This window comes from Lolium perenne, chromosome 4 (assembly GCF_019359855.2).
Source record: "Lolium perenne isolate Kyuss_39 chromosome 4, Kyuss_2.0, whole genome shotgun sequence".
NCBI lineage: Eukaryota > Viridiplantae > Streptophyta > Magnoliopsida > Poales > Poaceae > Lolium > Lolium perenne.
Genome location: NC_067247.2, coordinates 54821827 through 54846762, shown reverse-complemented (window position 1 = coordinate 54846762; position 24936 = coordinate 54821827). Strand labels below are relative to the sequence as shown.

The window sequence follows — 24936 nt, the reverse complement described above, 5'->3', positions numbered from 1 at the left end:
GCTACTGGATCCTTCAACCCGTTTGCAAGGCCTAACTATGTAGATATTAAACTAATCTTTGAAGAACAAGGAGTAATCATAACAGATCGGATCTACTAAACAAGGATCAAGCAAGGTGTTGCCCTTACACCTAAGATATGTGTAAAGGCAGCTAGATGTCTAAGGGTAGCATAGATAAAGCATATATCACGGTAGAACAATGCTAACCCTAACACATCTATGATAACTACGTTGCTCGCCATCAACAAGGCTTCAGCACGAGCAACGCATGAACAACGAATAAACGTATACTGCCTAGATCGCAAGATGCGATCTAGACAGCATGATGCTTACCCGGAAGAAACCCTCGAAACAAGGGGTGGCGATGCGCCTAGATTGGTTTGTTGTGAACGTGATTGTCGTTTTTCTCAATAACCCTAGATACATATTTATAGTCCGTAGACTTTCTGACGTGGGAATAATCCCAACCGTGTACGAACCAAATTCTACCTAACCGACACGTATCCTACTATATTTACAGATACACGGGCAAACTAGCCCAAACTTCGTGTACAAGGCCGATTCATGTATATCTTCCGTGCATATTCTCCAAGCCCATTTTAATCACGGCCCACCTCTGATCCGGTTAAATTCTGGTGATAACAGATCCTTGCCTTCTCAGAGCTTTGCCGGTGCGCACCTCGCCGAGTGGGCCAGCACAGTACTTTGTAGGGATGGCTTCTACCGCTCGCGAGAGAATAGGCCGTCTCCCCTTTGTAGGGACGGCTCTCCCCTGGTCTCTTCTCTCTGGCTCTCTCCGCCCGTCTCCCCTTTCTCCGTCGATGGTGGCTGGAACGGCGAGCGCTCGCGGCGGCGGGGAATGGCGCCCGCCTCCCAGCCTCTGTCTCCACAAGCTTCCCTCAGCGCGATTTTGGCGAACTCTAGATTCATGAGCTACCAAAACTTCTCATTCCCTCTCTCCCCTCCTCTTCTTTGTCCGTCGGTGGTGGTGGAGACCGGCGTTCTTATTCTCCTCCTGGCCGGTTCATCCTAGGACTTATTTTTGGATTCATTTTTTTTTTTAGATCTGGGTGCCCGTCTTCCATCTCACATCCCCTCTCTCAGTCTCTTTCTCTCCTTCCGGCAGCGTAGCAGGAGGCAAGGTCGCGAGGACGGCGATATCCCCCGCGAGACATCCTAGCCCGAGGATTTAGGGTCGAGAGACAGGCCTGGGACAAAAGCCTGTGAATGAATCTTTAGCCTGTAATGACCGGGTAGCGTCGTGCACCCGCCACGACTGAGCGACTGATACCCGGCCATGTGATCCATCAAGAATCCGACCGTTGGGGCGTCTCAGGTGTGTGGGCATCTCCTTTTACCAAAGCCACGCACACTCGTTCCCCCGATCGTTACCACGCCCATTCGTATTTGTCACATTTTGAATCCCAAACTAAAGTACTGACACGTAATCCTAGCCGCTTGAGTACAATGCAATGTAAATTTTATGAAGCGAATTTTTTCTGGGATACACGACAAAATAACTGCCTATTAACATAGAGGAAAATACTTATCCAGTTAATTAGGAAATAAAAGCGGACAAAACCAAGATACATATGTGCACGATGTTCCAACCAGTTTGCGCGCGTTGGGGGAAACAACAAACGCATCGCACCGCATACACACTAACACACCTAGCAAACGGTGGAGAAGAAAACCTCTGCGCTTCATCTTTTCGCTCACACACTTTTCATCGGGCAAGTCGGTCCGGCGTGTCCTCCACGACGTGGATGGGTGAAGCAGAGAGCCTCACAAAAGAACATGGTTCCATGGTCCATATTAGACGCATGACAGGTGTTTGTAGCGGAAACAACAGAACACCTCGACAGCCTGTTCTGGCAAGTGAATCATGAACACTTCTTGTGGCGAACACACCAAAGCAGCAAAGCCTCCTATCGGCACCGTCTATTAGGATGTAACAGAGGATTGGTTGAAGGTAGTTTCCTGATGCCACTCATTCCGAATTTCGGAAAAAAGATAGTGTGTGCATGGTACCACGTCTGCATCGCGGTTCATGAGCTTACTATGGTCTGTGAAGGGTGTAACAGTGTTAACAACAAAAAGAGCAGTGGTGGAAGAAATTGGACCGTGTGTTGTTTAGCTTAGGCTGTACCAAGTGAAACGAGGCGATGAAAAGTAGAAGGCGCGCGCGTGTATATATAGGCCACCTGAAATCAAGTGGGCATCCTCCTGTAGGTTCGAGAGGCGGGCCTGGAATAGGGCCTGCGTCGTGCACCCACCCCGACTGGGCCGAATGGGTCCCGGCCACGTGATCCACGGGAATTCCGACAGTTGGGTCGCCTCGGGTGCTCGGCGATCTTCTTTTTGCCAAAGCCACGCGCACTCGCTCCGCCGACCGTTACCACACCCCTCGATCCCGTCCAAGAAATTCCCCTTCAAAACCTCTCCAGTCTCAGCCTCTCCGGTCTCCGCCCGAAACAGAAACGCCCGTACGCACGAAGCGAATCCATCGCCAGAAAATCCCAAGACAGAGAAAGAAATCCATCCATCCAGCCCATGGCCGACACCGCCGCCCTCGTGGCCGTCCCGCCTCCGCAGCAGCGGCACCCGTTGAGCCAGATCGCGGCGAGCGGCACGCACCGGCTGCTGCTCAAGCAGTGGCTCAAGGAGGAGGACCTCCTCGCCCGCCGTCGCGCTGCAGGAGGCGCGCCTCGACGGCGCGCGCAAGGAGATCGCATTCATCTACTGCGCCTTCTTCGCCTTCCACGCCGCCTCCGTCCTCGTCATCTTCCTCTCCTCCTCCCTCCCCTCCGACATGCCGTCCCTGTCCTGCCGCCGCTCCTAGATCACGTGCCTCGTCTCACTACTCGCCTCCCCTGGCCATGCTCTGGGCGCTGCGGTACAAGGCGGACACGGAAGCCATCCTGCTGCGGGTGCTGGCGCGGGAGCAGGTGGACACGGCCTTGCTCGGGCGGTGCGTCGCCGAGCTCAAGCGCAAGGGGCTCGACTTCGACCTGCTCGAGGAGGTCAACACGCTGCGGAGGGCCAAGAGCTTCCGCGTCAAGGCCAAGGGAAGCGTGTAAGGATTCGTTGCATAGAAAATAAAAAAATTCCTACCGCGAGAACGCAATCCAAGCCAAGATGCAATCTAGAAGATGGGAGCAACGAGGGGATGAACGAGACTAACCCTTGAAGATTTCCAAAGCCTATAAGAGTAGGCTCTTATTGCTGCGGTAGACGATCACTTGCCGCTTGCAAAAGCGCGTAGAAGATCTTGATCACAGTGCCACAATCGGGCAGCACCTCCGTACTCGGTCACACGTTCGGTGTTGATGAAGACGACGTCCTTCTCCCCGTTCCAGCGGGCAGCAGAAGTAGTAGCTCCTCCTTGAATCCGGCAGCACGACGGCGTGGTGGCGGTGGCGGTGGAGATCTCCGGCGGAGCTTCGCTAAGCGTGCGGGAGAAGAGGAGGAGAGAGGGGGCGGCTAGGGTTTGGGAGAGGGGGTGGCCGGCCTCCTTGGGTGCGGCCAAGGTGGGGTGGTTGTGGTGGCCAGCCCCCTCCCCTATGCCCCTCATTATATAGGTGGATCCCCAAGTGTTGGACTACAAGTCTTCGAATAAGACCCCAACACTAGAACCTTCCATGTAGTAGGGAAACCTACCCAAGGTGGGAATCCCACTTGGTGGGATTCCCCCCTTCCATGTGGAGGGGTGGGCGACCCCCTTTGGTGGAGTCCACCTTGGACTCCACCCTCTAGGGTTCGCCGGCCATGGGGAGGTGGAGTCCCTCCGGGACTCCTCCTTCCTTAGTGATTCCTTCCGGACTTTTCTAGAACCTTCTAGAACCTTCCGCAAAATCACCGGATCATTTTAAATCTTATAAAATGACTTCCTATATATGAATCTTATTCTCCGGACCATTCCGGAACTCCTCGTGATGTCCGGGATCCCATCCGGGACTTCGAACAAAACTTCGAACTCCATTCCATATTTCAAGTTCTACCATTTCAACATCAAACCTTAAGTGTGTCACCCTACGGTTCGCGAACTATGTGGACATGGTTGAGTACTCTCTCCGACCAATAACCAATAGCGGGATCTGGAGATCCATAATGGCTCCCACATATTCAACGATGACTTAGTGATCGAATGAACCATTCACATACGATACCAATTCCCTTTGTCACGCGATATTTTACTTGTCCAAGGTTTGATCATCGGTATCACTCTATACCTTGTTCAACCTCGTCTCATGACAAGTACTCTTTACTCGTACCGTGGTATGTGGTCTCTTATGAACTTATTCATATGCTTGCAAGACATTAGATGACATTCCACCGAGAGGGCCCAGAGTATATCTATCCGTCATCGGGATGGACAAATCCCACTGTTGATCCATATGCCTCAACTCATACTTTCCGGATACTTAATCCTACCTTTATAACCACTCATTTACGCAGTGGCGTTTGATGTAATCAAAGTACCTTTCCGGTATAAGTGATTTACATGATCTCATGGTCATAAGGACTAGGTAACTATGTATCGAAAGCTTATAGGAAATAACTTAATGAGGTGATCTTATGCTATGCTTAATTGGGTGTGTCCATTACATCATTCATACAATGATATAACATTGTTATTAATAACATCCAATGTTCATGATTATGAAACTAATCATCCATTAATCAACAAGCTAGTTAAGAGGCATACTAGGGACTCTTTGTTGTTTACATATCACACATGTATTAATATTTCGGTTAATACAATTACAGCATGGTATGTAAACATTATCATAAACTCAAAGATATTATAGTAACCATTTTATTATTGCCTCTTGGGCATATCTCCAATAGTCTCCCACTTGCACTAGAGTCAATAATCTAGTTTACATTTGTAAAGATATAACACCTTGGCCTTCTGGTGCTTTATCATGTTTTGCTCACGGGAGAGGTTTTAGTCAACGGATCTGACACGCTCAGAAACGTATGTATTTTGTAATTCATTTGCGTCTCAACGCATCACTCATTTCCAAAAGAGTTGGCATTAAATATGTTTGATCTTCTGGTGGAACCTTAATTCCGTGGTCTGAAATAAGTCACTAATATTGTCACATACAATATAGCTTCAAAGTTCTGACACTATCGGAACTACACCAAGTTCTCAAAGAACTTCTTGACTCAACATCCTCAGTCATTTGTCAAAACAATGACATACTCTGCCTTCGTTTGTAGAATCCGTCACAATATTTAGAACTCTTCTAAATTTAACATAGACAACTTCTAGCTCATTGTGCTACCTTTAAAACAACACTTAGTCTAATTTGAGATTGAAATTCTATTTTTATATGTGACAAAACAAATATCGGTGTAATCACCTTACAGCGATTTGTTTGTCATTTCTCCATACAAAACTATATATATATCCTTGGTTCTTCTAAAGTACTCAAGGATACTCTTACTGTCGTCCAATGATCATCTCATGAATCATTCTGGTATATGCTCATAACATTTTAGAGCACAGGACATCTGATTGTGTACATATTATTTGTGATCCATAATCACTCATGTGTTTTTACTCATTGAGTATCAGATACACTCAAGTTTTGTTAAAACTTCACATGACAAGAACATTTTCTTAATATTTCTATATTGAACTATTTCAATATCCATTCTATGTACTTTGACTTAAACTTATTTTGTGTTTCAATCTATCTTCATAGATCTTGACACTAGATATGTTTCAGTCCATATCCTTTCATTAAAATTAATTCCTCAATGAAACCTTTTAATCATCATTTATAACCAACTATGTCACCTACATAAAGTATTATAATTATGTCTTAGCGCTCCCACTTAATTTCTTGCAAATGCAAGCCTCTTCATCGTCTCTGATGAAATCAAAAACTCTTTGACTATTTCATCTGGTGAAGATTCCAACTCCGCGATACTTACTTCATCCAATTGAAGTTCGTATACCTATCTAGTATTCCATGGACCAGCAAAACTCTTGGTTGTATCTTGTATACACCTTTAATACACACTTCTGATAAGTAATGTATTTTGCCATCCTACTAACATATTTCATAAAAGAAATATGTAGTGATTACTAGAATAATCCATATAGACTATAAGCATTGCTACGGAAGATCTAATCTTGTCGTAGTCAACTCTTTGAACTTTGTCGTAAACAACTTTTCGACAAGTCGAGCTTATTCAAGGATATTCCATCCAAGTCCATCAATTTTATAGATCCATTTACTTTCAAAAAGTATTCATCTATCTTGGATTTCATGGCGTATAGCCATTTTAACGGAGTCAGGGCCCATCATAACTTCTTTGTTCGTAGTTGGTTTATCATTGTTCAAAATCAATCCTTTGTCCACAAATCATTTATTTGATCACAAAGTAAACCACACCTACAAGGTTCAATAAGTACTTTGATCTCCATGGCTAAAACACTTTGTAGTCATGGAAGCCATGATCGTTGTGGCCGCTTCCGGAACCATTTCCGATGCTGCGCTACTCTGATCATTATGCTCAGGTTCATAAACCATATCAAGTTCTATTGTCCTCCCACTCAAATACTTCGCTAGAAAACAATTTCTTGGAAATAAGAAACATTGGCAAACACTTTTGTCTTTTATTTCATAGTGGAAAGAATTCCCAATCAATTCTTTGGGATAACCAACAAAGACATTTATCCATTTTTGGTTGTAAACTCTTAGACCAAAATTTAAAGAAAGGACTATTAGGGTTTATACCCATGCCATAACTTGTATGGTGTCATTTAAACGGATCATGGTGATGCTCTATTTAGTGTAAAAGCGGTAGTCTCTAAAGCATAATCCACAAAAATTATAATGGCATTAATATTTTATCTCATCATTGACCCAACAAGGTTTGGATACATCTCTTGGATACTTCATCATCACTATGATACTTCAAGAAATGTGAGTTGTAGAACAATTTCATAACTCTCTTAGATGTTCGCTAAAACTCGTAATTCAAATATTTCTACTATGATCCAATCATAGATATTTGACTTTTCTATTACGATGATTTCCACTTCATGCTGAAATTTATTTGAATCCATTCAAATGTTTCAAACTTCTTCCTTATCGAATATATCCACATATATATACTCAATTCATTGTTTGAAGTTTTCATGAAGTAGAAGAATCTCCCGCACACAATTATGCCTAGTGAACCATATACATCATCATGTATGTTTCCACTAAGTTAGTTGCCCGTTCAAAAATTGGCCTATGAACGGTATTTCAGTCATTCCTTTTAGAAGAGATTTGCAAGCGCCAAATGATTCATAAATCAAATGACTCCAATAATCCATTTGCATGGAGTTTCTTCATGCGTTCCTTTCCAACATGACCTAAATGGCGGTTCCACAAATAAGTGGAATTCAAATCATTTGCCTTACGGTATTTTAGCGTCAGTGTTATGTATGTGTGTTTCACCATTAAAATTTATAATAACTTATCCATCATACATGGAGTAATGTCATAATTTGAACAACTCATTGTTTTTATTTGACAAGAGCAATAATAACAATTATTAAGTTCTTTATTATAAATTCTAAGGGCTAGATAGAATGCCAACGGTGAACATAATAACACTTTATTTTTGTTCCAGACGTGCATTCCTATCATATTCCTTGTCAGTCACTTAGGCCATTGTATTCTTGTATTGCGTTGTTTTGTATGACACTTCATACCAACCAATATGGTACAAATACCCAAGAATTTCATTGTGTGACCAAACGAGGAATACATCCATAACATGTATATCTTTTATATACACCTGAGCTAGACTTTCTAGTCTTTTCTTTCTTTCTGCCAATAATCTTTTGTAGTTTCTCTTTTAGCTTTCCTCATTATTCAGAAAGACACTTCAACATCAATAACTTCTAGGTTTGTTGGTCAAATACCAATAACTTTGAGGTTCTTACTTTGAAGTTGATCATCATATGACAAGTGTTCCGGATTTCACTCATAATTTTATCCATTGTATCATGATGACTTTCCGAGACCATGTCTGTACATGCTAGGCTCATAAAGTTTAATCTTAGTATTCGCATGTGCAAATCTAGCTTGCACCCGTTGTATGCACACGTAGAATCTATAACACCCGATCATCACGTGATGCTTCGATACGACGAGTCTTAGCAACGGTGCATACTAAGGATGATAATTTCATGGATATGCGAATATTTATTAGTGCCCCAATAGTTGGAGGATTGTGACGCCTGGCATCTTCAACCTTCATACATTCCCATAAAACTTATGAGTTTATGTAGTCTCACCAAATTATATTCTATCATCTTGCAATAAGGTCTTAGATATCACACATATCTCATACCTTGATTATTTCTGAAAACTAAATTTTTAGCTCCTTACTTTTCAAACAGATTTGAACGGAGACAAGATAACTTTAGTTACTAATTGAAAACATAGCTCTTTGAATCAACAATGTGAGGTTAACTAAAAGTTTGCAATAGGACTTAAACAATTCTTGATTCTTAACAATACGGTACCAATCCGTAAAGTTTCTTGTCAGATTTTAACAGTATTTCTATCTCAATTACAAGACTAGCGCATAGTAGTAAACGGATGCCAATACTACAAAATTAATTCAAAATAGTACTCAGACTAAGTTTATGATAATTAGTTCATGTTTTAATCTAATTACTAATGAACTCCCACTTAATACAACATCCCTCATAGTTGTTAAGTGGTACACGATCCAAATCCACTACACCAAAACCGATCATCACGTGAGATGATGTAGCTTCAATGGTGAACATCAACATGTTGATCATATCATCCATATGACTCGTGTTCAACCTTTCGGTTTCCGTTGTCCCGAGGCCATGTCTGTACATGCTAGGCTCGTCAAGCAAACCCAAGTATTCCGCGTGTGCAACATGGCTTACACCCGTTGTATGTGAACGTTGAGTCTATCACATCCGATCATCACGAGATGCTTCGAAACGACGAACTGTACAACGGTGCATACGAGGGGAGAACACTTTATTATCTTGATATTAAAGTGAGGGATCATCTTATAATGCTACCATCGTGATCTAAGCAAAATAAGATGCATAAAAGGATTAACATCATATGCAGTTCATATGTGATATGATATGGCCCTTTAGTCTTTGCGCCTTCGATCTTCATCACCAAAGCACGGACATGATCTCCATCATCAACGAGCATGATCTCCATCATCATCGGCGTAGCGTCAAGGTTCATGGCGCCGTCTTCATGGTTGTTCACCTCATGTAGCAACTATTACAACTAATTTGAAATACTACTCAACATGAAAATTAAAAACAACCATAAGGCTCCTGCCGGTTGCCACAATACAATAATGATCATCTCATACATATTCACAATCACATTATGGCCATATCACATCACCAAACCCTGCAAAAACAAGTTAGACGTCTCTAATTTGGTTTGCATATTTTACGTGGTTTAGGGTTTTCGAGAGAGATCTAATCTACCTACGAACATGAACCACAACGGTGATACTAATGTTGTCAATAGAAGAGTAAATTAAATCTTCACTATAGTAGGAGAGACAGACACCCGCAAAGCCTCTTATGCAATACAAGTTGCATGTCGAACGAGGAACAAGTCTCATGAACGTGGTCATGTAAAGTTAGTCCGAGCCGCTTCATCCCACTATGCCACAAAGATGCAAAGTACTCAAACTAAAGGCAACAAGAGCATCAACGCCCACAAAACCATTGTGTTCTACTCGTGCAACCATCTATGCATAGACACGGCTCTGATACCACTGTAAGGATTCGTTGCATAGAAAACAAAAAATTCCTACCGCGAGAACGCAATCCAAGCCAAGATGCAATCTAGAAGATGGGAGCAACGAGGGGATGAACGAGACTAACCCTTGAAGATTTCCAAAGCCTATAAGAGTAGGCTCTTATTGCTGCGGTAGACGATCACTTGCCGCTTGCAAAAGCGCGTAGAAGATCTTGATCACGGTGCCACAATCGAGCAGCACCTCCGTACTCGATCACACGTTCGGTGTTGATGAAGACGACGTCCTTCTCCCCGTTCCAGCGGGCAGCGGAAGTAGTAGCTCCTCCTTGAATCCGGCAGCACGACGGCGTGGTGGCGGTGGCGGTGGAGATCTCCGGCGGAGCTTCGCTAAGCGTGCGGGAGAAGAGGAGGAGAGAGGGGGCGGCTAGGGTTTGGGAGAGGGGGTGGCCGGCCTCCTTGGGTGCGGCCAAGGTGGGGTGGTTGTGGTGGCCAGCCCCCTCCCCTATGCCCCTCATTATATAGGTGGGTCCCCAAGTGTTGGACTACAAGTCTTCGAATAAGACCCCAACACTAGAACCTTCCATGTAGTAGGGAAACCTACCCAAGGTGGGAATCCCACTTGAGGTGGGATTCCCCCCTTCCATGTGGAGGGGTGGCCGGCCCCCTTTGGTGGAGTCCATCTTGGACTCCACCCTCTAGGGTTGGCCGACCATGGGGAGGTGGAGTCCCTCCGGGACTCCTCATTCCTTAGTGATTCCTTCCGGACTTTTCTAGAACCTTCTAGAACCTTCCGCAAAATCACCGGATCATTTTAAATCTTATAAAATGACTTCCTATATATGAATCTTATTCTCCGGACCATTCCGGAACTCCTCGTGATGTCCGGGATCCCATCCGGGACTTCGAACAAAACTTCGAACTCCATTCCACATTTCAAGTTCTACCATTTCAACATCAAACCTTAAGTGTGTCACCCTACGGTTCGCGAACTATGTGGACATGGTTGAGTACTCTCTCCGACCAATAACCAATAGCGGGATCTGGAGATCCATAATGGCTCCCACATATTCAACGATGACTTAGTGATCGAATGAACCATTCACATACGATACCAATTCCCTTTGTCACGCGATATTTTACTTGTCCGAGGTTTGATCATCGGTATCACTCTATACCTTGTTCAACCTCGTCTCCTGACAAGTACTCTTTACTCATACCGTGGTATGTGGTCTCTTATGAACTTATTCATATGCTTGCAAGACATTAGACGACATTCCACCGAGAGGGCCCAGAGTATATCTATCCGTCATCGGGATGGACAAATCCCACTGTTGATCCATATGCCTCAACTCATACTTTCCGGATACTTAATCCTACCTTTATAACCACTCATTTACGCAGTGGCGTTTGATGTAATCAAAGTACCTTTCCGGTATAAGTGATTTACATGATCTCATGGTCATAAGGACTAGGTAACTATGTATCGAAAGCTTATAGCAAATAACTTAATGACGTGATCTTATGCTATGCTTAATTGGGTGTGTCCATTACATCATTCATACAATGATATAACCTTGTTATTAATAACATCCAATGTTCATGATTATGAAACTAATCATCCATTAATCAACAAGCTAGTTAAGAGGCATACTAGGGACTCTTTGTTGTTTACATATCACACATGTATTAATATTTCGGTTAATACAATTATTGCATGGTATGTAAACATTATCATAAACTCAAAGATATTATAATAACCATTTTATTATTGCCTCTTGGGCATATCTCCAACAAAGCGCCGCCGAAGCATCAGAATATGAGAATGTGTGGGCCGCCCGCTCCTCCTCTACTTCCTTCCGCGCTTCAGCCAAGGCCTTGGCGTCCCTGACCGGGTCGAGGAGGTCGTATGTGCTGTCATCGTCATTGAACTCCTCGTCGGAGATCGAGGCCGGGGGAGGTGGAGGTGGAGGCGCGGCAGGCTGGCCGCGGCCGGCGCTGCTCTTGGTGGCTCCGGTGGAGGTTGAGCGACAGCGGCGCTACGGTGGAGGTTCTGTGGCGGCTAGTCTTTTGTGAGGAGGAAATGAGATGCTCGCGCCCATGTTTATATAGATCGGGGCCAGGGCGACGGCCGCAACACGCGTGTGGCAACGCCATTACTTCATGCGTAGAGGTAGGCGACGGCCGCGTGCCACGCGAGACATCGCCATTTACGCGGCCTGCCGAAGCGACCCCTCAGCGCCAGTACTGGCGCTGAAGATGCATCGATGCTGGGTCACTGCTAGGCGGGCCAGATGAAACGTCCGCCAAACGCGAGCGGACACTTTGCGCGTCCGCGCAGCGTCCGCAGAGACGCATCTGAGGCGCATATTTGGGTCAGGTTTCCGTCGCTGCAGATGGCCCAGTCACTTTACGTCGCCCTGCTGGAGGTGGTACGAGACGCATTTTCGGGCCGAGATGTCCCTTAGGCATCACGCGCAATGCAACATCGCAGTTTATGAGCTGACTATGGTCTACGAAGCATGAGGATATAACAGTGCAAGCAGAGTGAAAAAAAAAATAGATCGTGTAGTTGTTTAGGCTGTACCAAATAAACCAAGGTGATGAAAAGACACGTAGAAGGACCGACTGGAAGCCGAGGAGCGGGCAACTGGGCACCCAGCTACCCTGGATTTAGGGTCGAGAGACGGGGCTGGAACAAAAGCCTGGGAATGAATCTTTAGCCCATAATGACCGGGCACCGTCGTGCACCCGCCACGACTGATACCCGGCCACATGATCCATTAAGAATCCGACCATTGGGTCGCTTCGGGTGCACATCGATCTCCTTTTTCCAAAGCCACGCGCACTCATTCCCCCGGATGTTACCATGCCCATTTGTATTTGTCACAATTTGAATCCCAAACTAAAGTACCGACATGTAATCCCAACCAATGTAAATTTTATGAAACGGACTTTTTTTTGGGGGGATACACGACAAATAACCACCTATTGACATAGAGGAAAACACTTAACCGGTTAATTAGGAAACAAAAGCGGACAAATCCAAGAAACAAAGGGGCACGAAGCTGCAACCAATTTGCGCATTGGCGGAAACAGGAAATGCATCGCACGGCATACACACTAACGCACCCTAGCGGTGGAGAAGAAACCTCGGAGATGCATCATTAGACTCTCACACTTTCCGCCGGGCATGTCGGTCTGGCGTTCCCTCCCACGAGGTAGCTGGGTGAACCAGAGAGCCTCACAAAAGAGCATCGATCCATGATCCATAATAGACACATGTATGGTGTTCGTAGCGGAAACTTCAGAACACCTCGACAGCCTGTTCTGGCAAGTGAATCTGGACCACTTCTTGTGGCAAACACACCAAAGCAGCAAAGCCTCCTATCAGCACCATCTATTATGATGTAACCAAGGGCTGGTTGAAGGTAGATTCCTGATGCCACTCATTCCGAATTTCGGAAAAAACATTGTGCATGCATGGTACCACTTCGCAATGCAGCGCTGTGGTTCATGAGCTTACTATGGTCTATGAAGGGTGTAACGGTGTTAACAACAACAAGAGCAGAGGTGCAAGCAATTGGATCGTGTGTTCTTCAGGCTGTGCTAAATAAAACGAGGCGCTGAAAAATCATGTAGAAAGCGCCTGTGTATATATAGGCCGAGTGGAAGCCGAAAAGCCTCCGACCAACTACCCTGGATTTATGATCGAGATACGGGCCTGGAAGAAAAGCCTGCGAATTTGACTGGACAGCTTCGTGCACCCGCCACGACCGGGCCAAATGATACCCGGCCACGTGATCCGTTGAGATTCCGACCGTTGGCGCGTCGGGTGCCCTTTTGCCAAAGCCACGCGCGCTCCGCCGACCGTTACTTCTCTCCCGTCCAACAAAATTTCCCTTCAAAACCGCTCCAGTCTCCAGTCTCCTCCGCCCGAAACACCGTACACACGAAGCAAATCCACTGCGACCGCGACACATCCTAGCCGGAGAAGAACCCATTGATCCACCGGAATCCCAGCCCATGGCCGACGCCGCCGCGCTCGTCGCCGTCCCGCCGCAGCCGCAGCAGCGGCACCCGCTGAGCCAGATCGCGGCGAGCGGCACGCACCGGCTGCTGCTCAAGCAGTGGCTCAAGGAGGAGGACCTGCTGGCCCGCCGCGTCGCGCTCAGGGAGGCCCGCCTCGACGGCGCGCGCAAGGAGATCGCATTCCTCTACTGCGCCTTCTTCGCCTTCCACGCCGCCTCCGTCCTCGTCCTCTTCCTCTCCTCCTCCCTCTCCTCCTCCCTCGGCCCCGACCAGTCCCTCTCCTGCCGCCGCTCCTGGATCCCCTGCCTCGTCTCGCTGCTCGCGTCCCTCGCCATGCTGTGGGCGCTGCGGTACAAGGCGGACTCGGAGGCCGTGCTGGAGCGGGTGCTGGCGCGGGAGCAGGAGGACGCGGCGCTGCTCGGGCGGTGCGTCGCCGAGCTCAAGCGCAAGGGGCTCGAGTTCGACCTGCTCAAGGAGGTCGACGCGCTCCGCAGGGCCAAGAGCCTCCGCGTCGAGGCCAAGGGCGGCGCCACGGACAGCCCCAGGCGCTGGCCCGCCAGGGACCTCCCCGTCTTCGCGCTCTTCGGCGCTGCCTGTGGCGTCCTCGTGCTCACCAGGTTCCTGCTCTGCAACAACTAGCCAGGACCAAGCCGGATCTGGTTCATCCCTTCAGTGCTCAAGACTTCGATTGCTCCATTCCTGCAGAACTGTTTGTTCTGCGAATTTTGATGTTTGTAATAAGGAAAAACATTTGATTCTTCAGGTTCTGTCTGTATTCTTCCTGTCTGTAGCGGAGAGAAAACTACTCTCTCAAATCTCGGTGTTATGCACAACAAGATGTACACTTGAAGTCAGTTTAGTCCCCATTTTATTACCCCAAATTGCTCCTCTCACAATGTTTGTGAACGATTAGTTGTATCTCATCAGGATTTTAAGTTGGCCTAGTTTCCAGGAACAGAAAGGACTTGGTAAATTTTGGAACACTATTAGTCAAAAAATGTGCAACAAAAACCACCAAGTGCCAGATAATATTAGCTTTCCAATCCTGCCAGAGAATCTCTTCAGGAAACAGAGCTCAACTCTAGTTCCCGAATCTCTCTTCTCCCTCCCAGACAAACTGTAGTTTCTATTTGGAAACCAGCTTTAGATACAAGCCTTAAAAAAACTTCAGTGCTAACCATGTCACATGGTTCTTCTGAAGATGTAATCAGGATTTTGACGTCTGTAATAAGGAAGAAAAGATACTATCACTTAATTCCGTTTCTGTGTTATTGTTTGTAGTTAGATAGCTACTCTGCCCTCTCAAACTTCAGTGCTATGACCAGGAAGATAATATTTCAAGCCATTTTAGTCCTCGTCTTGTTAACCCCAAATTGCCTTTTATAATGTTCTTACGATGGACTGTGAACGGTTCGATCGCACGAACATTATAAAAGGCAATTTGGGGTTAACAATTTTTACTTGAGTAACGCAAATCTTTCATGTTTCCAGATTAATGTGGAACAATTTGGAATACCCTGGGGAAAACGTGCAACAGGAACTACCAAGTGCCAGATGGAAGCTTTCGAGTTCAATCACAGAAGAATTCTTCAGGAAACCAGCCTTCCTTGACCAGGTTTTTAATAAGGAAAAAATGTTTAATCCCGTTTTACTTCCCACAATTGATCCTATCAGATGGTTCTTGTAAAGATTCCAAAAAAAAAGATGGTTCTTGTAAAGATTGATTGTTCGGTTCCTCAATCTTTGCTCTGCTACTTCTTAGCAGCAAAAGTATCAGTATGAAGTTGGCTAGTTTTGAAGGCTGGGTAATGTGCAAAATAAGTGGCTAAGAAGAGTTCGAGAACACGTTGAAATGTTCAGTTATCCAATATCTCGTTGTGTCGACAGATGAAGTCACATTAAACTTAACACAAAAGATAAGAGGACACATTTCTTCAAGTTTGATGCTTGCTGCCGTGTTCTATCTAGTTGTTCCTGGGTTCTCGGTCTGTTAGGGGAGGCCGACCCCGTTTGTTCCCTTGCTTATTCTACTTTGGCTAAGCTGTATGCCGCAGCATGTAATAACTCTGTTTTGAACTTGTGGGCTTTATTAATTTAAAGTCTGGCACCTAGTGCCTTTTATCTAAAAACATTTTTTCAAGAAACCAATTTATTTTGTATGCAGTGCCCAGCTCAGCTATAGTTACTGTCTTATGAGTATTTTCTCCTCCTGTCTTCTGAATGTATTCTCCTCCTTTTGCTTCCATCATAAACACCGGCTTCAGATGCAAGCCTAGAGAAATTTGAAGCCGAGAGAACTCTACAGAAATGGTTAGCTCATTGTGACGGTCCTAGAGAAGGATTGCAATAGTTCTGTCCTTCTAGCTTTGTTCAAATATTTTACTTTGTTCAACTATTTCAAACATATCAGAACGGAAGTTGGCCCATGTCAAATCGAAAAATATTATTTAAGTTGGCTGAGATTCCGGAAACATACAAGAATGTAAGGTGGCTACTTCTGTCAGTAGTCCAATTCGGGGAAAAAAGGTCAAATCGAAAAATATTATTTAAGTTGATCGAAGAAGTCATGGTGAACTTAGCACCAGAAATCTTTTACACGCAACGCGCCGTCTCTCTTTTCTACCAAGATTCCAAACCATGCGGCGGCACAGCACAGCGAGCTGGTCAGGCGTGCTGACGGCGACGTGCACGTAGATCGGCCCCGATCTAGCCCTAGATAAGCTCGGAAGGGATTGTGAAGTTGCTACACCTCCTCTCCGTAGTCGGTACCCGGGCGTTCCTGGGCTTCAACCGCAGCTTAAGAAAGTTGGGGGCTCGGCATGGCTGTGGTTGCCTCCTCCTCCGTCCGAGATGGTCGGCCGAGGTGCGGCTGGCTGTGAAAACCAAGCTCCGATTCCAGCATCAATTTTTTGAGCATTTGTTTGATGGTGGAGGCAAGAGTTGGAGTGGTATGCATCTACCGTGTCAACGACGGCGAGTCTCGCTTATGTTGTGCAGCGGGGCTTGGTGAAGGACATGACATGATGGACTCACGGAGGGAGGGGCGAGGTCCGGCGCCATGGCGGCATCGACGGCAGGCATGCCAAGGGATATACGGATCTCTATCGCGTCAACAGCAGCAAGTCCTAGGGGTGATTAGGGAGACATGGATGCTGATGAAAACCAAACCCTAACTTTGGTCATGGTGGCGACGGCAGGATATTTTTCGATATGGGAGCATTGCTTCGGCCTCTGCATCAATAGATGCACACAACCATGTCTTTTATTAAAAAATAGGTCCAACAAAGTATACTTATTACAATCAAATGGCCAAACAAAATATATCCATCTTCACTCTTCAATCCTTTTAATGTGTCGTCATCCAGTAGTCTGGAAATAGCAGTCCCGTGCGGTCGTCAAAATTCGGTTGCATCCAATAGCCATAGTATCTCGCTGGTCCTCCGGGAGAAGGTATGCCTAAAGCGGTATCCAATGCGCCGCACGAAGAATAACTTGCAGAAAATTTGGTTCCCTTCTATTTATTAAACACAATGTCTTTTCTACTTGTCCATATAGACCAACGAATCGTAGAAATACCAATACAAATAATCTCTTTATTTTTCTTATTCACCCCATTCAACCAATTAGCAAACATATTAGTGATATTAGATGGAGGAGCAATGTTATCTCTACCATCTAAAAAGGAAGAACTTCCTCTGTTTCCTCCGGTCAGAGGTTTCGTCACACATATTTTCAACTTGACCAATTTGCCCTCCCACCTTGCCTCAAACAATTCAGCACGGCAACATCATTTCAGTGCAACAAAATAGGAAAGTCCAGCGCATAATCAGCGTGGCACAGCATCTCTACAGACAACTAAATCGCAGCATTATAATTCATGGCTACATGAAAGGAAAGTACACACTAATTTATCAACACACCATTATGTCGGGGCTATAGGAAAGGAAACCACCCAGCCATTTCAAAGGAAACTGCAACATTTCAAAAGAAATTCCAGCATTTTAGGGATCTTTCACATTTTAAAGGAAACTCCATCATTGCGGATCAACAATATCGTTAGAATCCTACTCGCCCAGCCATGCTTTCTGGTGCGTGCATATAAAGGGTACCAGAACTCCTGGAATCATCATCATCAGGGAGAGTAAAGGTACATAACCACACCTCTAGGTTGTATGCACTTTTCAAATTGCTGAGGAAACTTGACGTGCACTTTGTTTGAAGATCTTCCCCATCAGGGAAATAGCGGATCACCAGAAAAGGTAACAAATTGTATGTATTTTACTCTCATGCGGATCACCAGCTGTATGCACTTTGTTTGAAGAACTTCCCCATCATGTGAGAATCTGCAGTAATCATGGTTTGAACAAATACCAATCTGTCAGATCATAATGTTTTAATAGTTCACTAATATCAATCTGATAGGATACTTGATATTTCATGCTTTGAGATCTATTTACCTTGCCTCATATCAGATTCCCTAGGAGGCCTTGTGTGTCCGGTCATAATGCGTCTAGCCTAATCTTTTGCAGCTCCTGCATCTCCCTTGACCCAAAGTAGATGATGTTGACTTTTGTCTCAAATGTGCTGACTCACTAGCTTATTTCATTTGCCATACATGTGCTAAATTTGTGGTACATAAAAACATCAAAGGAAATTCCATGTTAGTTGCCACTGCCGTATAGATAGTGTAGCATGTAGGTGAATTCAGATAATGGAATATTAGGGTGGATCCTATAATGGTTGTCTCCCCTATAAACTGGTTTGAAAGTAGATGCCTGTGTATTGAAAATAAAGATATACCTTTCATGGAATTGCAAAATCTTTTATAGCTCCTGCATCTCCCTTGACCCAAAGTAGATGATGTTGACTTTTGCCTCAAATGTGCTAAATTCCATGTTAGTTGCCACTGCCATATAAATAGTGTAGCATGTAGGTGAATTCCATGTTAGGGTGGATTTTATACTAAGGCTGATTATAACATAGTCCCACAGCAAGTGAAATCTCCCTAGAAAGCAGCCCTATCCTAAGGCTGATTATTTCCCTGTAAAATCTGTCATAATACTCTGGATGCAACTAATATGTCGCCCATATTAAAAATATGGGGGGTGTCCCTTTCCACTGCTGAACAGTTGAAACCATGGGCTTATTTTCTTCTTGAGATCATAGTATATGCAGTAATTTGTAGTTTCCTAATGCCAAAGTTATTTCAGTGATTAAATGCAATTATCAGAGAACAAACCAATTATATTGGAACCTATCTTGGAAGAACAAATTTGAACAACAAGGGCTAATAACTTAATTTTTTGAATCAGGAAAAGCTTTACGAATTAATTCTCAAATGAAGAAAATGTACATCTCTTTGTGGTTCCTTTCACTATCGACCATCTCTTGTGTTTTTTCAATGTCTACTGTAACCTCACATCACACATACAAATGAACACTTGTCGTATTTAAAAATCAACATTCCATGTCGGATCTGAACCGTATTTAAAACAACATTACAAGAAGGACCTAAGTAAAAATCCCAGATCTAAAAATTCTCTTAGATGAATATCCATTACACAACAGAATTTGACTTGCTATAGGATGTACCCTACAGCGTCGCAACCAGGAATACTGTGCAATCAATGCATATAGAAACATCACAAGCTTCAATACAATAGAAGTAACAACACAAGATTCATTTACCTTGGAGAAAAAGTTAATATTAAGATTCCAATGGAGGACTGGAAGTCTACATTGCTATAAATATACAAGGAAGAAGAAATGCATTGGAAGGACGAATTTGAATGACATACCGAGAAAATGTTGCTCTTACTTTTGGTCCAGTGCTAGCCGCTAGAAGACTCTGTAAGAGTTTGAGTGTTGAAGGATATGCATTGGGGAATTTTTCGAATCTGCCTGTTTCCTCCTCATGCTGATCCGCAATCTCCTTGCCTTCTTATTTCAAATCTGCAGTAATCAAAGGATTGGAAACTGGAAACATCAGATCAGTGTTCATTCCAAGTTAAATCTTAAGGTGAAAGACAGAGTGTGAAAGATCATGTACAAATTATTCTTTAATAGTTCTTTCTCATGACTGCTCATACTTCCTAATCAAAAATGTGTTGATATGCTTGTTTCTATAGCAAACTATAGCCTTGTTACTGTCTCCATAATATTTATGCCATGCATCTCATGGTCTATTGTATAGCTAGCTAGGCGCATGTACCCAATGCTTGTGTGTTCAGTAAGCTGTTGTTCAGCGCATCAAATTGAGGTGGGGATTTCCCATTTTTTTCCCAGCCTAGGTAACCCCATACTGCTAAACTATCCAGTAATTGTTCGGGTGATTATGATGAGCCCAACTCATCGTTGAATGCCAATTAGTCTAATTGGTATTTCTTGTTACAAGTGTCATCTTCACAGGTCATTCATCATTTCATATTCAAATGCATTTCGGCGACCTGATTCGACAAGAAGGGGCGGGGAAGAGCAGGGCGTGCAATTCCTGCACCTCCACCTTCATAACGCTTGGCTTATTCCTTTTATAAAAATTATGATGTGGAAAATATCGGTTTTAGCGAAAAGGCATTAAAGGCATTAAGCATTATGTACAGAACACTTGTACAGTACAACGAATGCCATTTTTCTGTTCTTGTCAACGTACTATGGACTACTTGTAATTAGTTTTCGAGTATAATCATTTTCAGATGAACTGACATTAACTACAATTATTGTTAGCAACAGACCATGACGATCTCTACCTCTATGTACCATGATGACAGGACAAAATCAAGTTGTATGTCATGTACTGGAGGTCCAAAGCAAACTTAAGGTGTATGCTAAGTACTGAACCCAACTCAATCAATTTCGTAGCTGCAAGTAATTTCTACCTATTATAAGTTTGTAACTTCTGGGTACGTAACATGGACTGAATCAGCCTCAGCATGTCCATCGAATTAGCTCAATATCCACAAAGCATACTTCGTGCTCCTACTCAACAAGAAAGAAATCGAATCTCTTTACATGAAGAAAGCAAGAGCAGAAATTAAAGAAACTGTGTACACATGTGGAGGTGGAGCCGAGTATACGAACTGCAGGCATCACACCGAGCAACTCACTTGTGGTCGGAGGAGGACACGTGACATATCGATTGGCGACCGCTGCGTCAAGCGTAGCTAGCTACAGTCTGCCGCCGTCGAGACGGTCGAAGTGGCTGCGCTACACGAGATCTGTAGCCTCCAGCTACGTGTTGCCCCTCTCGACCGAGTTGAAGAAGCTGCGCCACCTAGGAACCACCTCCTCCAGGTCCTGGCTTCAATGCTCGAGCCGGTCGCAGCAGATGCACCCACACGAGATTCACCTCCTCTAGGTCCGACCTGCCTCACTCGATTCGGACCAGCCTTGCGTCCGGCGAGAGACGAAAGTGGCCAACGGCGGGTGGATTCGCCGTGCGTGGGAGCGAGGAAGGGGACAGGGGCGAACGGGGTTGCAGAGGCCATCGCGGTGACCTCATCCTCTACGCCCTCCATGGCTCCATCGCTCTTACTGTAGCTCCAAGTTCGGACAGAACAAAGGCAGTCGATGTGGAGAAAGTAGCTGATGCAATCTCCCATCTTTTGGAAGCCACTTTTTTTTTACAATGTTACTGTAAAAAATCACTGATGGGTCACTTGATAATAAAATTTGGAACTTCAATGTATAGCAAGATCCAAACACATGTCAAATTATTAAATTTTGGCTTGTTAAAATGTGGCTCGAAACCAAACACCACCTACGTATCTGAGCCCATTAACAAGGTCACACTACGACATATGCAAAATAGCTACAACGACAACACAAATTGGTGGAGCCCATCAACATACCGATGGGTAAGTTTGATGAATCTTTCATGTTACCATCTATTTAGCCTCCGACATGCACACTCGGGTTGGGAGTGGTAATCATACTATGGTAACACTTGGGGTGAGCACGTCTCCTTGTTTGTGCAGTGCGGGGGAGAGGCTACCAACCCCGCACCGAAAAGAGGAGGTTTCGAATGACACCGTCATGTGGAGGGGAATCGGGACAAATGTACCATGGTGGGAGGAGGGAGCAACGGGGAGAACTAGATGTGGCAGCTATGTGGTCACTCACGTGGACCGAGCGACACAGAAGCGGAGGAGGTGATGTCGCTCTGGACTGAAGGCTACCATGTGCCAGGCTATGTAGAGGGGGCACTTATATTGTTTAAATTGTGCTTATGTTGTTCGGTAGCATGGAAGCACCACAAGAGCAGAAACCACTCGATATGTCCTTAGTCGTGATAGAAGGGGTGGGCCAGGGGTGGGAAAATGCATTGCGACCATCATTTGATAGATGGATCCATATGTGCTTGTTACTCCGTAGCAGCGTTCAAGTTTTACATCTTTGGATGTTGCTAGGAAGTCTTTTTGATCTATGAATATGATGATGTCACTGCTCCGATTATTGCTCCGTCCCATGACATATCTATGTGAAATTTGTATTTTAATCATGTTATTAAATTATTTACCTGTAGCAACGCACAGGCATTTGTACTAGTAAGCAAAAACTACCATTCTCCAAATTAATTTTACAAACGGACAAGAAAGAAACAAGTGATCAATCGTCTCATTAGTATCACAGAAGCAATATTTCTATCAATCTGTCAACTTTCTCTTTATTAGATTATCCTTAGTAAGGAACACCTTATTACTAAGAAACCACACAAAAATCTTTATTTTAAGGGAGATTTTGATCTTCCAAAGATATTTTTTCAAAATCTAGTATGACTGTTCATAAGATCAAGGTACATAGATTTAACTGAAAATAAACCCGAATCTGTTAGTTTCCAGACAAACTTTTCATTTTCGTGAGTCAGTTGTACCGACTTAGACGCTCACATAAGTGTAACCACAAATTCCACTTATGTTCATTAAGATATCTCCTAAAACCAATATTAATAGGAGATTGACCCAAAACCGTAGATACCAATACATTTTGTCATTGGACAATATTATAAAGAGACGGATACTGTTGAGCTAACGACACCTCGCCTAGCCAGACATCCTCCAAAACCTAACCATCGACCCATTTCCTATTTTAAATGCGTCCCTCTTGAAGAAATCATTTTTAACCCGCATTAATCCCTTCCAAAAAGGAGACACTACCTACTCACTCGTTCTACTCACTCGTGTTGTTACCTTGTTGAAGGCATTGTTGTTGCATACACTATCTACTCACTCGTGCTGCTCCGAGGAAAACCCTAGATCTGGAAATCCTAGATCGGGCAATGGTGGATCGTTCGGTGTCGCTCCCTCATGAGGGCATCATTTTTGGAGCATGGATGGTGGAAGCAAGAGGTAGAGTGGTGTGCATCTATCACATCGAAGACGGCGAGTCTTGGCGACATGATGTAGTGGGGTCTTGGTGATGGACGTGACTTGATGGACTCAACCTCAAGTCCATATCTTTTTGAGTAAAATTTAAATAAACACCATATACATATCTTTGATATAGAGGTTGGGGTCTCAACCTCCTTTTCGAAGAAAAAAAGTAGTTTTTTCGATAAAGGAGCAGCAGCCCCAGCCTCTGCATCAATCGATGCACACGGCCTTTTATTAAACATATAGAGTATCAAGTATCAAGTAACGAGTACGAAAGTCATAGGGAAAATACAATCATGGGTCTGACTTGGTTGCCACATAAATCAACCAACGGAACAACAAACATCTAAATAGGCTAGCCATACTCTATCCTATTATTGTGTCGCCACCCAGTAGCCTGGTAGTAGAAATCCTGAGTAAGCACCAGCAGTCTGTTGCATCCAGTATCCATATCCTTGCGCTGATCCTCCGGTAGCAGGAAAGCCCATAACCGTATCCACTGCACAGCTCGAAGAATAACCTGCAAAAAGTTAGTACCCTTTTGATTATTAAAAATCATACCATTTCTAGTGTTCCATATTGTCCAGCATATAGCAGATATACCAATCCTAATTTTTAGTTTATCTTTCTTCGAAACTCCATACAACCAGTTCCCAAACATATTATTGATGCTCGTAGGTGGCGGAATATTATAGGCAAAGTAAATCATCCGCCAAATGATAGTAGCAAAGGGGCATGCAAGGAACAAATGATGCACAGTTTCATTTGTATCACAGAAACAACACTTTTGAGAGCCTGTCCATCTATGTTTTGCCAAATTGTCTTTAGTAAGTAAGACCTTATTGTTAAGAAACCACATGAAATTTTTTATTTTTAGGGGGATCTTGAGTTTCCACAAATATTTGCGTAGGAATCTAGTATGACCATTCATATAGTCTAGATACATAGACTTAACGGTGAATACTCCCGAATCTGTAAGCTTCCATACAAACTTATCAGGTTCATTAGTGAGATTAATAGTAATAAGTCGTTGACACAAATGCAACCACTCAGTGTATTTATGATCATTAAGACCTCTCCTGAAAGTAATATTCAACGGATTTTGTGATCATTAAGAAAAAAAGTAGTAGAATGACGACTAGCTAGCACGAACAGGGAGACCAGCACCACCTGTTATCATTTTGATTGGAAGCGAATTGTTGAGCTGCTTTGCGTTGGGAGATGGGAGGCGGTTATATGTAGGCGAGGAGCTACAGAGACCAAAGGAGCACGGACGAACTTGGAGACTGATGATCCTCCCTTGTACCAAATGAAGCTATGGTCGATCAATCATAAGCCCTCTACTGACTACTGTGCTTCAAGTGGTTTCCTAGAATCCTGGTGAATCTCCTTGACAACCCCATTCAGCGAGCAAGCGCTTCGAATCCACTGGTGGTGTCAAGCGTCAGGCTCCGACTGCCGGCGCAACGGTTGCGAACACCACATGCGCGCCAGAACATACGAATGGTCACTAAACCTCGTACATGTACCACGGGAGATGAAGCAACTCAAATATGGGCTCCCAATGCATCCCACTTCTACTGATCTGAATGTGTGCCGGTCAACATCATCTTGCGAGTTACACCTAGCTAGAGCTAGCTAAAATCACCTCGCTTCCGATTCAGTTTCAACTTTGTTTTGTATTGATAATGTCCTATGAAGGCCAAGCTATGGGGTCTATATGTAGGAGCGAGGGTGTGCAA

The 24936-nt window shown here is 44.4% G+C and overlaps 1 protein-coding gene and 1 pseudogene across 1 annotated transcript; both read left to right on the top strand.

Moving 5' to 3' along the window:
- The first annotated feature begins 2553 nt into the window (after positions 1–2553).
- On the top strand, positions 2554–3080 carry LOC127346799 (uncharacterized; annotated as a pseudogene).
- Positions 3081–13667: 10587 nt separating this feature from the next.
- Positions 13668–14707, top strand: LOC127292585 (uncharacterized). The gene has a single exon (XM_051322010.2). The coding sequence runs from the start codon at positions 13821–13823 to the stop codon at positions 14463–14465; it is 645 nt and encodes a 214-aa protein (XP_051177970.1). The 5' UTR covers positions 13668–13820; the 3' UTR covers positions 14466–14707.
- Positions 14708–24936: the final 10229 nt, after the last annotated feature.

Bases quoted from the DNA above. Each gene is read 5' to 3' on its own strand.
- LOC127292585 (XM_051322010.2), top strand. From the start codon at position 13,821: ATGGCCGACGCCGCCGCGCTCGTCGCCGTCCCGCCGCAGCCGCAGCAG.